Source organism: Poecile atricapillus, chromosome 10, assembly GCF_030490865.1.
Source record: "Poecile atricapillus isolate bPoeAtr1 chromosome 10, bPoeAtr1.hap1, whole genome shotgun sequence".
In the NCBI taxonomy this organism is placed as follows: domain Eukaryota; kingdom Metazoa; phylum Chordata; class Aves; order Passeriformes; family Paridae; genus Poecile; species Poecile atricapillus.
In genome coordinates, this window is record NC_081258.1 from 21,756,175 (window position 1) to 21,769,598 (window position 13,424).

The window sequence follows — 13,424 nt, forward strand, 5'->3', positions numbered from 1 at the left end:
ACTACTTTAAAGATAGAATATGCTGCTCTGGTCCCAGCTTAGCTGTTTCTAGTTGTGTCTTAGCCAAGCTGTAGGTATTTGTACAGCATCAGCTCTAGGTGTGCAGGTTGAACTTTGTGGAAAAATCCAGCAACCGACTTGCTTTCAAATACAAGATTTGCTCTTATGGACCTTTGCTTCAAAGCTGGGGTCAGGGAAACAACAGCACCCTAATAGGACAACTCTCTTCTTCACAGCTTGTTCCCCAATTAGTTCGTATTCTGAAGAACCTTATCATGTCTGGATATTCACCAGAGCATGATGTGTCTGGGATCAGTGACCCCTTTTTGCAGGTAAGAACTAATGCAAATACTGACTGATAGCTTTAATTCTAGGACTGTGTTTTGAGCATTAGGTGTGATGAGGTGGTTACCACCACACTTGTGTTGATTTTAAGGCTTTTTTAGCCTTCCTTCAAGCTGATTGTGCAAATACTGTTTATCTGCCCTAGTGGAAGACACCTGCCTTAGTTTAACCAGCAGTTGTAGTGATTTATCACATTATGTGACAAAAGAGAGAAGCAGCATGTGTTGGTTTTGGAAGGCTGTGCCTGGTAGCAAGGGGACTCTGAACAGTTCTGGCTAGTGGGAAGAAAATAAGCACAGCAGAAACCTATTTTTGTCAATAAAGTTCTTATCTGGGATAAGCATTTTGCTTAAGAGTGGAAATCAGCAGCTTGTTTTGCTTTTCTACCACTACAAGCCCATGTCAAACACTGCCATGCAAGCTTTTCTTTGCTTTATTTTATCAAATAGGTACGAATCCTGCGGTTACTAAGAATTTTAGGAAGAAATGATGATGATTCTAGTGAAGCAATGAATGATATACTTGCGCAGGTAAGTCCTGCAAGGTGGGTGATTGGTTTAAACTCCCTCTTAGTTTCATTATAATTTGGGTTCAGCAGCACTGGTGAGTATACAGCTGCTTGCCCTGTGGAGTGAAATTTTATTGAAAGAGATGCATGTTCAAGTGTGATGCTGTTTTGTAAGGGTTGGTTACTTTCACTGCCTGTTCTGCAGAGCAGCACACAGGAGATCTGCTTTAAATTCGTTGAAGTTACTTTGTTTCTTTTCTCCAGGTTGCCACTAATACAGAAACAAGTAAAAATGTGGGAAACGCCATTCTCTATGAAACTGTGCTGACTATTATGGATATAAAATCTGAGAGTGGCCTGAGAGTAAGTTGCCTTTGCTATGGCCTTTTGTTTTTTTCCTAGGATTGTATTAGAGTAATTTGTGTGGAGGACATGAAGCAAGGTTGTTTCACCGTAACACAGCTCTGCGTCTGACTCTAGATAAGTCTGTAGCCGTTGCATAAAGGGTGCTTGTTTTGGGGGAGGGAGAGTGTTTGGGTTTCTTAGAATAGTAAAAATTAAAAGGCAAAATTTCCTGAGTGTCCTGAGTGCAAGTGAGAGCCTGTGATGCATCTCTTAGCATTTCCTTTGCTTAGGCAGCTTCTAGAGTTCTTTTTGGCTGAGAACCACAATGCTAGTTTTGATGTGTTGCCTTTGAAGTCATCATGAAATGATGAAGATGACCAGCAGCCCTTTTAGATTATTGATCTTCCCTAACTCTTTCTGCAGGTCTTAGCCATTAACATCCTAGGCCGTTTCTTATTAAACAACGACAAAAATATTAGGTAAGTTGTAAAAAGTGTGTTTTGACAACACCCAGTTTAAAATGTGTGAGAAGCAATTGCACAAAGATGATGCTGAAGTAAAGCTTTCCAGGAGACCATGTTGGGATCACTGCTTTTGGGGTTAGTGTGGCTGTTGAGCTCGCTTCTTTCTTGGTGCATTCTTTCCTCTATGCTAATCTGAACTGTGGCACTTACCTTCTTAGTTGGTAAGTTGGAATGTATGATCTATTTCTCAACATGTGATTTCTTAATCAGATCCATGTTTTTCTTCCTGTCCTGCCCCAAGTGGACTGTGGTGCTATTCAAATCAGAATTGGCATTGGAGATCTGACAAATTAGGCAAAGACTGATTTTTCTGATTGTGTGCTGGTGGCAACAAAGGAGTCTAGTTCTGCTCTGGTCACTATTAATCAGGATTTGGAATTGCTGAAACTGCTAGAATTGAATACCATCTCTAAGGAGTTGACAGCAAATCATTATATGGGTTTCAGACTCTAGCCCTTGAAATTTGACTGATGCTATTTTGAATGTAAGATCTGCAGAGGTGCTTGGGACAGGTGCTTGCTTGTCTGGGCAGCAGTGTTGTTGTTAGGCATGTTAAAATTTAGTGTAGTAACTTACCCAGTAAGTCCCCTATAGGATCTTTATTCATTACTGAGTACAAGAGAATACTAGTCTGTTGCAAAATAAGACTAGGTTTGAGACAAGGGGACGGTGTCTGTGCACAGATATTAAATGGCTACTGTCAGCTAATGATGACTATATGTCTTTAATGCAGATATGTAGCTTTGACGTCATTGTTGAAAACTGTGCAGACAGACCATAATGCAGTACAGCGGCACCGAAGCACCATTGTGGACTGCCTGAAGGATCTGGATGTCTCCATTAAAAGGTAATCAGATAATCAATGAAACAGACTCTTGAGGTTGACCGTCTATAGAAAGAGAGCAGAGCATAGGGGGAAATGACAATAATCCTGGGGAGCTGTGAGACTACTATGAAGGTATAATATGGGTCCATAATTCAAACAAAATAATAAAGATGTACACCCATTTTTGGAAAGCTGCTGTTACATTTCACAGGAGAAAAATAAATTCTGTTTGCCTGAATTTTTCCAGAATGCAGTATCGGTGGACATTAGATTTGTGTGCTCTCAGTGAGATGGAAAGCCTCTGTGCCCTGTGATTATGATGAAACCTACTCTGATGTGCTCCACATTGGTTCCTTTCTTAGATGAATGGGCAGTGCCATGCTGTCTTGAAGAAATATTAAGTCATCCAAATAAAGTATTCTTAGATATATTAGGGAGTGGTAGAATTCAGACTTGATCGCTCAAACCGTTTGCATACAAACCAAATCCTTTTATCATTCTTAGTGTCCATTTGTCATCTAAATAGTGGTGTTGCTGGAATTGTGGAATTGCTGCTCTCTGGGCATTGGGAAAGCTTGCAACCTTAGTTCTCATTAGAGAAATACTTTTTGTCTTGTACTGTGTCTTAATTTCTTCCAGTTTATTCTCATTACTTCAGTTAAGTTCCTTTTATTCATTATAGTAACTTTCTTCTGTTTCTGTTGCTTGTGGAAATTATTGAGCTGTTTGGTTGCCCAGCCTATGTGGAAGGCTGCTCTTCTAAATCGAGTGTTTCAGGCTGTTGATTCTTTGTTCTTTCTTTCAGAACTCTCCTCCTCCTCATTTTTCTTTCTGTAACTGGGTTGCAAACGAAGTTCTGGGCTCAGTGCAGTGTACAGCATGCAGTGTTGGGCACAGCAGCATTTTTCTTGCTGCATTTTGTAGTCTCTGCTACAGGCCAGAATTGCATTGAACACTCGTCACATGAATACAGCTTCAGAATTATTCGACCTCTTCTTTTCCATCTACTCAAACTGATTAGCTACACCATCGATCCTTGTTCTGATAGTCATTGTTCAAACTTGTGCCCGTCTAATCAATCAGCACTAGATTGTTTTAACAGCACTGCTATATACAGACTAATATATGTAAAATGGGAAAGAAATTGGATTTGCTTTGCTTCTGAAACTTACTTTTTAACTGCTATGTAATGGATATCATGTAATCTCTTTTTACAGTTGCAAACTATTCCAAATGACAGATTTGTATCTTAAATGCTGAACAAGTCAGGCTGCCATTGCTGTTTGCTGTTGGAGCCAGCATGGGGCTTGGTTGTAGAACAGCCAAGCCTTGTCTAGGTTTTGGGTAGAGGGCAACAAAAATATTTTATTGGTGACTGCTAGGAAAACACAGGTATGCACAAACAACTTCATGTCTAAGCTTCATGTCTAAGTGCTGTTGGAGGATGAAGCCTTTGAGTGATCCATCAGCAGAGCATGATGTTGCCATGCTGACACTCGTGCTGCTGACAATGCACTGTCTTCATTGGAGCATTATATTGACTGGATATATGTCAGAGTCCCCAGGCAGCAAGCTTCAAGGATTTGAGGGAAAGGCATGATACCTGGTTTTGGTTATCTGAATCATGGCCTCTGCTCATCTTCTTGTAACTGGTGTAGTTCCTCTTTGGTCCATATAGGGTAATTCAGAATGGCTTTGCCATTTAATTAAAGTCTTTTTGTCTGCTTGATTTGATTAAATAACATGATTAAGAGCTTTGTGACAGAAGTAAAACATGTAATATGACTAAAGGTAGGCAGTATGTGCTGAGGTAAATGCCTGGTATGAAGACTAAATGGTACTCTCCTGCACAGCTGCAGTATTGATATATTTTAAACATAAACATGGAAAACATGTAACCCTTTAGGGTCAGGTGTAGTAGAGTTGGGAACTAGTTGGAGAGATGGAAATAGTTCTAATAATGGTATAGGTCATCAACTAAACACAGATTTAAATGTTAAGAGGTAGCACTTTAGTTGGATATTTCCAACCTGATTCTGAACACCTCTGTATTTTTCAGTCCCTTGGTACTAGCTGAGTAAAAAGCAAAGTAACACATTTACAAGTCACCATTCTGTAAAAATCCTGATTACTATAATAACTAGGAAAATCTAGAGAAGTAGTGTTGTCTAGATGTTTTCAGATTCTTGAGAACAAATAGCATGTGCCCAATACCATTTTAAAATTCAGTCAGGCTTATTTAGCGAACCTGTTTTAATGCATTTTAATACAGCTGCTGCTAAGTTATGCAGAAATCAATCACATATGAAGTCAGTAGTCTTCATCCAAAAAACGACAGAAGAACGAGAGATCTGTGCTAGAAACAACTACAGAAGCTTCAAATAGAAAGGCCTGGGAGTAGCCTCTAAGTGTACAAAAAGTACAAAGAGTAGCCTCAATGTGTACAAAAAGGAATAGCAAGGAGATAGTAGCCTGACTAGTTTTGGTGTCAGCACGTCTGTGGTGAAGAGGAATGAACAGCACCAGGGTAACTTGGGGTTCTAGAAATCTTGCGTAGTTTATCCAACTGGATACAACAAAGCTTCTCAGTTAGTATCTTAAATCTCTACTGTGTTTGAATGTCTAATATATGGAATTGTAAAGAGGTCTGTTCTGGATCCCTGAAGCTGGAGAAAGTGTGTTGTGGCATGCTTTAATTGTTACAGTTGTGTGTCAGAAAAGACCAGCATTCAATTACACTTGAACAGTCGGACTTTAATCCCAGTGGACTCTGGCTGCCGAAAGATACTGTGAGCTTTAAGCTGTCTTTCACGTATGGATAGATGTTTCTAGAACACCCCATAGCCCCCCCACTCCCCCTTAATTTTTTGGAGGGTGGATGTTTGTCTGCCTATGAACAAAAAAATACCGCGTATTAAATGTGGATCACATTTAATATCACAGGATTTGTAAGTATTGATCTCTTCTTAATTAAAATGTAACTGCATTTTTGTAGCTGGATTTGGGGATTTTTTACTTCCTTCACTAGGTGAACTTACTTGTTGGTTTTCCATCTCTTGCCCTAGGCGTGCAATGGAACTGAGTTTCGCTCTTGTTAATGGGAACAATGTCCGTGGAATGATGAAGGAGTTACTGTATTTCCTAGATTCTTGTGAACCAGAGTTCAAGGCAGACTGTGCATCTGGAATATTTCTTGCAGCTGAGAAGTATGGAGTTGTTTTAATTGCTAATTATTTTTGGTACATCCTTGGGATTGTAAACATCTTGTGTGTTGTTTCTCCCCCTGCTTGCTTCCAAGAGAGAATGTGTTGATTCATTTCTTCTCTGTTCACTGGTTTATGTGTGGGTTGTCAGTTTTAGCCCTCCCTCAGTATTGATGTCCTTCCTCACGAAGCAGAGGGCCAGGAAGTAACTGAAAGGGGAGATTCTGATGATGGTGAGCTTCTTGCTGGAGTTGAAGACTGGCAGTTATTGCTCTAACTTGTTCTTTTAATTTTGTCAGATATGCTCCTTCCAAGCGCTGGCACATAGACACAATTATGAGAGTCTTAACAACGGTAAGTGAAATTGCCTCTCTTGTGTATGACTACATAAAATTTTTTTAATTCTGGTGGAAGTTACCATGAAGTTGGAGATAGTTCTAAAGGCTGCCAGCTAACAAATGCTAAAATACATAGAGGAAATGTACTTTGGATAATCACACTTACTGAGTTTACATATTTCTGACAGCCTTCCATCGCTGAGTGATTTTTTAGAAGAAGTGTACTATTTCAGAAGCACACAAGAGTAGCAGTATTTCTAGTGCAGTAATCACATTAGGTTTCTAAGGACAACTCTTGTACTAGCTGATTCCAATGTACAGTCCTTTCAGAGGAGAGTGAATGCAGCCTTAAGTGACTTGCAAAGAGAAAGGGGATTGAAGGAGTTTCTTGGAATTACTCCAAGTTGAGTTTATCAAAACTTGTTAATGAAACTGTCAACGGCATTCTAGTTCACCTTCTTTAGGTTTAATTATTACTCTATCTATTTGAATTTATCTGTAAACGTCACAGCTGAGGTGGAACTGGAGTAGTGCTTTGGCAGCTGAGGGAAGAGATCTAGGTAACTTGGGTAGGCAATGTGTTCTGTCAGGTAAAGGAGTTGGGAGAAATTTATGAGTGTTCAAATTTGAGAAGTTTGTCAAGAAGTCTGGCTGGGATGCTCATTTGTCACCCTGAAACAGAAAGAATTATATTCATCTGAAATGAAAACTAATTTCCGTTGGAAGGTTGGCTGTGAGAATTGCTCTCATGACTTCCTGAAGTCGTCTTAAGATGTAAAAGTAACTTGTTACTTGTCACAAAGTTACAGTAAATAGCTGCTTTTTCTTGTCTGCTAGATAAACCACTCATAAAGTTGTATTCATTTTTGCACTCTATCCTCTTGCAGCTTCAGGGATATAGTGTGGATTTCTGAGTATAGTTTTATTTGTTGGTAAATGTGCTGTCCTGTACTTTTGTCCCCCTGAGGTTACTCAAAGTCAACCATAAAGTGCTCATGGACGAGGGGGTTGATCTTTATTTCCAGGTGCATCAGGTGGTTTTGTGAAGGGTATCACAGCTGTTGAGTGTTACTTAAGAACATCCATAGTAAAACCTAACAATTGTTCTTGCAGGCAGGAAGTTATGTTCGTGATGATGCTGTTCCAAATCTGATCCAGTTAATAACTAATAGTGTGGAGATGCATGCCTACACTGTGCAGAGACTCTACAAAGCCATCCTTGGAGATTACTCCCAGGTAAAACCAAATGCGGCCAGCTTCAGTTTAGTTGTTGCACTGCAGTAATTATTCATATTTACTCAGCATCTCAGGGAAAGTCCATATCACATTGTCTGGCTCCAAGGGAGAGACTGCTGAGCAGGCATGTCTTCTATAAGTTTACATTCTTTTTAGTTTTTCCAATTCTCTTGTGGAATTCTTGATTGAATCAGATACTCCTCTTCTGCTGTGGAAGGCTAGGCTTACTCCTGGACATGTGGATGGTTTAAGTTATCATGCAGGTAGCCATTTATCACTGAGCCTTTGATTTTTCCTCCAACAGCAACCCCTGGTACAAGTTGCCTCCTGGTGCATAGGAGAGTATGGAGATCTTCTGGTGTCCGGTCAGTGTGAAGAGGAGGAACCAATACAGGTATAGCTTGGGAAAGAAGTGCAACTGGATGCCTGGCTGAGGCTGGACGCACTTGATGCTGGCTAGGTGAAGGGAGCGCTTTCAGCAGTTCCCTAGCACAAATGTCCATGATGGTAATGCCCTGGGCAGGAATCTCCTTCCTCTGCTGCAGGCATGGACTGTGTAAACACTGAACATGTGGAGTGCTGCTACAACTGGCAGAATGATGTGGTTTCAGTGCTAACTGATTTGGAAGAAATCTGCTAGGGTCTTAGCGGTGTATTTCAGTGATAAACCTTCTCTTCAATGTGTGAAACAGGAACTGTATTTTAAAACTCACACCATAAAATCTCCTCCACCTGGATGCATGTCTCTCACACTCTGAACATAATGCTATAGGCTCAGAGTTGCAGAGGAGGTGTGACATGGCCATTAGGCATGAGACAGGTTTTTACAGTATATGCTGGGAGGCTTGCTGTAAGCTTCTTTCTGTCTTAGCCTAACCTCGCTGTACCTTTTCAGGTAACAGAGGATGAAGTTCTTGATATTTTAGAAAGCATCCTGATATCTAATATGTCTGCATCTGTGACACGAGGCTATGCTCTCACTGCCATCATGAAGCTTTCAACAAGGTTCACCTGCACTGTCAAGTGAGTTCCCATTGGTGGTGTACTGCACAGGGCTTTGTTGCAAATATACCAACATCAGTTGTCTTCAGTAGGAGTATTCCTTGAACATGTTCTACTTCCATGATTTACATGAGTCATCATGTTATTTGGTGGCTTTTACAGTCCTCCTTTGCTCGCAGGGTGGAAGATGTCTGCTGTGGGTACTGTTTTCTCTAGGGTTGCCCTCTGTGTGGGGACTTAATCCACGTTGCTAGTTCTTGCAAACTCCTTAGGGGGAAGATAAGTCTGTACTTTAAGTGGACCGTTCTTTCCAGTTCCTTTTTTGGATGATGGAGAGAAAAATAGCCTTGTTTCTTGGTGGACACTTCTCAGTGTGGGTAGTTGAGCTTTTTTATGCTATACCCTAAGGTGGTGTATTAAGTTGATGCTTTTGTGAAGGGACAGTTCATATATGGATGTTGCATGGATAGTGCTGTTTTACATGAGTTACATGAGACTCCTGTTGAACAGAGACTAGGTACCATCTTCAGGATGACACATGCTAATCTCTTGCTTATTGCTGCTAATTCCATGATGTGTTTGTTTTCCCTTGCCCCCAACAGTCGCATTAAGAAGGTGGTTTCCATCTACGGCAGTAGCATTGATGTGGAGCTACAACAGAGGGCTGTAGAATATAATGCACTTTTCAAGAAATATGATCACATGAGGTAAGTGCCGATAGAGGTTTGATGTTTGAAAAGGATCATTATCTGTTCTGATCTCCTGTGGATGAGAGTGTACTGAACTCAGTGTACTGAGAACTTTGGTGATTTTTGTTAGGGTTACAGAGGAACCAGAATCCCACTCCTTCTACTGGGTTAGCGAGTGTTTTAAGGACTTCATGTATCCTGTGTTATTATTCTGTGATCAGAGACTCTATCTGCCAAAGCATTTGTCCTGCTTTGAGCCTGAGCTTGTCAGGTACTGGGGAGAAGCAGGAGACAGTAAGACTTGTCTTTTAGCTATCAACTAGTGTATTTACAGTGGCACAGAATGCCAGGGATTGCTTCTGACCACCTCAAACTGTCATGCAGCCTTGCAGCTCTCCTGCATTGGAGCTCAAGGGAAAAGGCAGGTTGTCCCGTATATATGAGCTCTTGAATGTCTAAGTATTTGGATTGGGATCCAGGAAGATGGCACAGTGTAACTATGTCAGCTTCTTTCAGGCCAGCACTGCTTGAGAGAATGCCAGTAATGGAGAAAGTCACCACAAATGGCCCTGCTGAGATTGTACAGACCAATGGAGAGACAGAGACAGCAGTACTGGAAACCAAACCTCCACCCTCTGGATTGCAGCCTGCCAACCAGGTAATAGAAACTGACAGAGGATAAGCTTCCACTGCTTGTCAGATCACGTTTCAGCCAGTGCCAACAGCAAGCTGAGACCATCTCCCTCGCCCTCTCTGCTTCTTTGCTGTTTCTCACTGATGATGATCGTATCATTGCTCTGCTCTGGTGGCTCTACTGTCCAGAACAGGCGTGTGGGACAGGTCCTTGTAGGCTGTTCAGGATCAGGGTGAGATTATCTCAGTTTGTTATGGTGCTAATAATGCCAAGGTTGTGTGTTTGATCCCCTTATGAGCCATTCACTTTAGAGCTGGACTCAATGATTCTTGTGGGTCCCTTCCAACTCAGAATATTTTGTGATTCCCCAACATGTCTTAGTGTGCATGAACCCAGTCCTTCCCTCAGGATATTCCAAGTCCTTCCCTATCTCTTCCATCCCTCAAGCATGGAAACTATATTTCTTGTGGGGCATGGATCACAGTGAAGTTAAGAACCCCTCTAACCAGCCATCAGCTTTGGTGGTCTTTAGTTTGAGAACAAGTAGAATACACTACATTTGCAAGGGAAAGTAGCAAAATGTTGAATATTTATATTACATCCACTCTCTCATTAGGCAAATGATTTATTGGACTTGTTGGGGGAAAGTGATATAACACCTGTAATTCCCACTGCACCTACAATCAAGCCAGCCTCTGCTGGTGGGGAGCTGCTTGACCTCCTGGGAGATCTCAACCTAACAGGTGAGCAGGCTGCATTTCTTAGAAGTCTATATTCTCATCCGTGGGATGGGATGAGGGTGGGCTACTTCTTCATTGTCTTTAAAGTCCTAGTTTTTACAATTTCTCATACCAAGATCCATATTAGTGTACAGGTGGGAGTCAGTGATGGAAGTCACAGGTTGATTCTGCATGATTAGCTGGTGAGACTTGAGAATTTTCACACCTGAAAGGCTGTGAGCCTTTTCAGAGAAGACTGTGAGATGTGAGGAATTAATTCCATTTGAATGCTTGCTAGTACAAGAGGAGCCAGTTCTTGAAAGCAAAGAAGGGGAGGATGACAACACAGGTGATTTATAGAGCTTCATGTAAAGAAATACAATATGCAGCACTCAGTCTTCTGTGAAGGAATAATTACTCTTCATTTCCTGACAGCAAAGAATTAATCCTTCAACATTTCTTGTAGGTTCTCCAGTATCTGCCCCTGCACCCCAGATAGCACAGCCTCCGTTCCTGCTCGATGGACTTACATCTCAGCCTCTCTTCAATGATATTTCTGCAGGTTAGGGACATGTAAATTCTTTGCCTAAAGTGCCCCAACATCCAACTAGAAGAGGAAAGAAGCAATAGAAAAAAGAAAGGGAGGGGGGGGCTGCAATTTGAAAGTGTGGCATAGACACTGGAGCACAATGTTTGAAAATGTTTAATTTTCAGAAGAGTCTGGGGTAAAGTAAATGAATACTATGATGTTGAGAATGATCTCCAGATTCTGTAAGTCTGCTGCTTTTTTGTTTCCAATAGGAATCCCCTCCATTACTGCATACAACAAGAATGGGCTGAAGATTGACTTCACCTTTGAGAGGTCGAACACCAACCCTAGTGTCACTGTAATCACGATACAGGCCTCCAACAGCACAGAGCTGGACATGACAGATTTTGTTTTCCAAGCTGCAGTACCAAAGGTAGAGACTGGGCAATTACAGTGAGAAGCTGAGGGCCAGTTGCAAACACTTCCTGATTGGTGCTTTCATGCAGATAGAAACTTGCAAGGTGAACAAGGCTGAGAACTGTTCCAAGTTTCTCTTAGTGCCCATTTAGGTCATCTCTTTCCAGTCTGAAAGTACATGTTGTAAATGCAACAGAACACAGATTCCAATCAAATTGGACCACTTCTGCTTGAACAAAATCGTGTTTTGAAATCACCACTTTCTAGAAAAATGGCTAAACCTTAGGCAAAAAAAACAATTTGGGTCAAAACCAGTATTTTGTAGACATTAATCATGCCCTTTATTCTTCATTTCCAAGAAATACACTGTGTTCTTTGGAGCTATGAATACTTGAAAGAAAAAATCTTTTGAAGCTATTAGTTGCTTATAAAAATTTAAGTGAGTCACAATATTGTGATTAATGGCAGTCCTCATTTAAAGGAGTGAATTGTTTCCCCTTGCACTCAGCTGTAGCACAAAATGTGAGAGACAAATATTGCCTAGTTTATAGCAGAGGAGACTGTTGAAGCAGCATGTGACTGGAATGCTCTCCAAATTTGGGAAAGTACGTTTACTTCTAGGAACTCATATTCCTCTAACTTGGATTCAGGTAGATTTTACGCCTGCCATAGGAAGGAATCAGGGAAAGAGCAAGCCTCCTGAAGGGTATGGGTGTGCCGACTGTTCCTCTGAGTGCAACACATGGAACCAAGTGTTGCTGCTGATCTTGGTACACTGCAGTAAACCCTCACCTCCTGTTATTTGTGTTACCTGGATCCTACGTGCATAGAAAGTAGGTGGGCCAGTGAATGTGTTGTTCTTGTGGAACAAGATGGGAAATTCAAGAACTGATTATTCAGGACCAGAAACCAAACTTTTCATTTTCCTTGCTTTCTTTCTGTCACTTCTTGCAAACCAGTCACTTCTTATTTGATTACGCATCAAATTGTTTTCTTTTTGCCCTGTCTTCAGACATTCCAGCTGCAGCTTCTGTCTCCCAGCAGCAGTGTCATCCCTGCATTTAACTCTGGGACCATCACACAGGTCATTAAAGTCCTGAATCCACAGAAGGTGAGTGATTCCAAGAAGAATTGTTGAAGATACTGTCTCGTAATCATTCATTTAGTGGCAGTCAGGAATGCATCTCTGATGAGAGGTAGGGAGTGGTGGGAGTGAATGACATGTCTTTCATGGCACTCATTTTGGTTAGTTAGGAAGAAGCTATGAAAAACACAGGAGGTTCTGGACACAGGTTTGGTCTTCTATTTGGTTACACTGCTAAAACAGTTTAACAGCTTTGCTGCCTTGAATTCATTCACGTCTTGCATCGCAGTGCTTGTTAAGTTCTCAAATGGCCAGAGGAGCTAAACCTTGTGTTTCTGTGGGTTGTAAAAGTGACGTTTGGAAGGCAAGCATCTTGACACATAAAGATACTCAACATTTGTTCTTGCTGTCTGCAGTGGTGTTATTAAAATATTTTTACACAAAAAAGTAGCTTGCTCCATGTTCTTAAAGTTGCCTGTCAAGTGGTCTCATTTGTTTTTAATGTGATGAGTATCATGTTAAATAGTTGATGGAAAGAATCTTTAGGTGTAATGTAATGGTAATTACATTTGGTTTACAGTCTTCAGAGAAAGGCTTCGAGACTGGGACACAACAGACTTGAGGGGGAGGGAGGGAAGGATTTGGCACACGTTTCTTCCTTAAGAGGGTTTGCAAGTTCTTGGATTGCATCAGAAAGAAAAATAAAATTGAGATCACCTTTCTTCCTTTGAGACGGCCTTATGATCTTAAATGACTCTAGGAACTTAAAAAATCTGAAGCTTTTCATAGGTTATGTACTGCTCTAGATGTAAAGTATTTCTGCTAGATTGACGTACAAGTGACAAAAAAATTCACAAATTTCAGCCCAAGTTTCACTGAATGGCAGTCTTCTAGTGCACAGATTTTGTGGTTTCCATGCATCTCCCTTTATTTCCATGTAGTCTGCTCATCTCTGCCTATATTAAGCCACAAGACTAATTATTCTGTGTCTTATATATGTCTGATACCAGTTTCTCTGTGGTGCT

The 13,424-nt window shown here is 41.0% G+C and overlaps 1 protein-coding gene and 1 non-coding gene across 2 annotated transcripts in view; both read left to right on the forward strand.

Moving 5' to 3' along the window:
* AP1G1 (adaptor related protein complex 1 subunit gamma 1) overlaps window positions 1-13,424 on the forward strand; it is a 36,471-nt gene that overhangs the window by 18,085 nt on the left and 4,962 nt on the right. The window contains exons 7-22 of the mRNA XM_058845827.1: window positions 237-332; window positions 795-875; window positions 1,118-1,216; window positions 1,622-1,677; window positions 2,456-2,569; window positions 5,614-5,754; window positions 6,051-6,105; window positions 7,203-7,325; window positions 7,630-7,719; window positions 8,221-8,348; window positions 8,930-9,034; window positions 9,533-9,674; window positions 10,267-10,393; window positions 10,836-10,931; window positions 11,171-11,331; window positions 12,328-12,426. Of these exons, the coding sequence (XP_058701810.1) occupies window positions 237-332; window positions 795-875; window positions 1,118-1,216; window positions 1,622-1,677; window positions 2,456-2,569; window positions 5,614-5,754; window positions 6,051-6,105; window positions 7,203-7,325; window positions 7,630-7,719; window positions 8,221-8,348; window positions 8,930-9,034; window positions 9,533-9,674; window positions 10,267-10,393; window positions 10,836-10,931; window positions 11,171-11,331; window positions 12,328-12,426 (1,713 nt within the window). The remainder of the gene's footprint in view (window positions 1-236; window positions 333-794; window positions 876-1,117; window positions 1,217-1,621; window positions 1,678-2,455; window positions 2,570-5,613; window positions 5,755-6,050; window positions 6,106-7,202; window positions 7,326-7,629; window positions 7,720-8,220; window positions 8,349-8,929; window positions 9,035-9,532; window positions 9,675-10,266; window positions 10,394-10,835; window positions 10,932-11,170; window positions 11,332-12,327; window positions 12,427-13,424) is intronic.
* LOC131582854 (small nucleolar RNA SNORD71) lies at window positions 3,979-4,065 on the forward strand. The gene has a single exon (XR_009278397.1). It is a non-coding gene; the product is annotated as a small nucleolar RNA SNORD71 (small nucleolar RNA).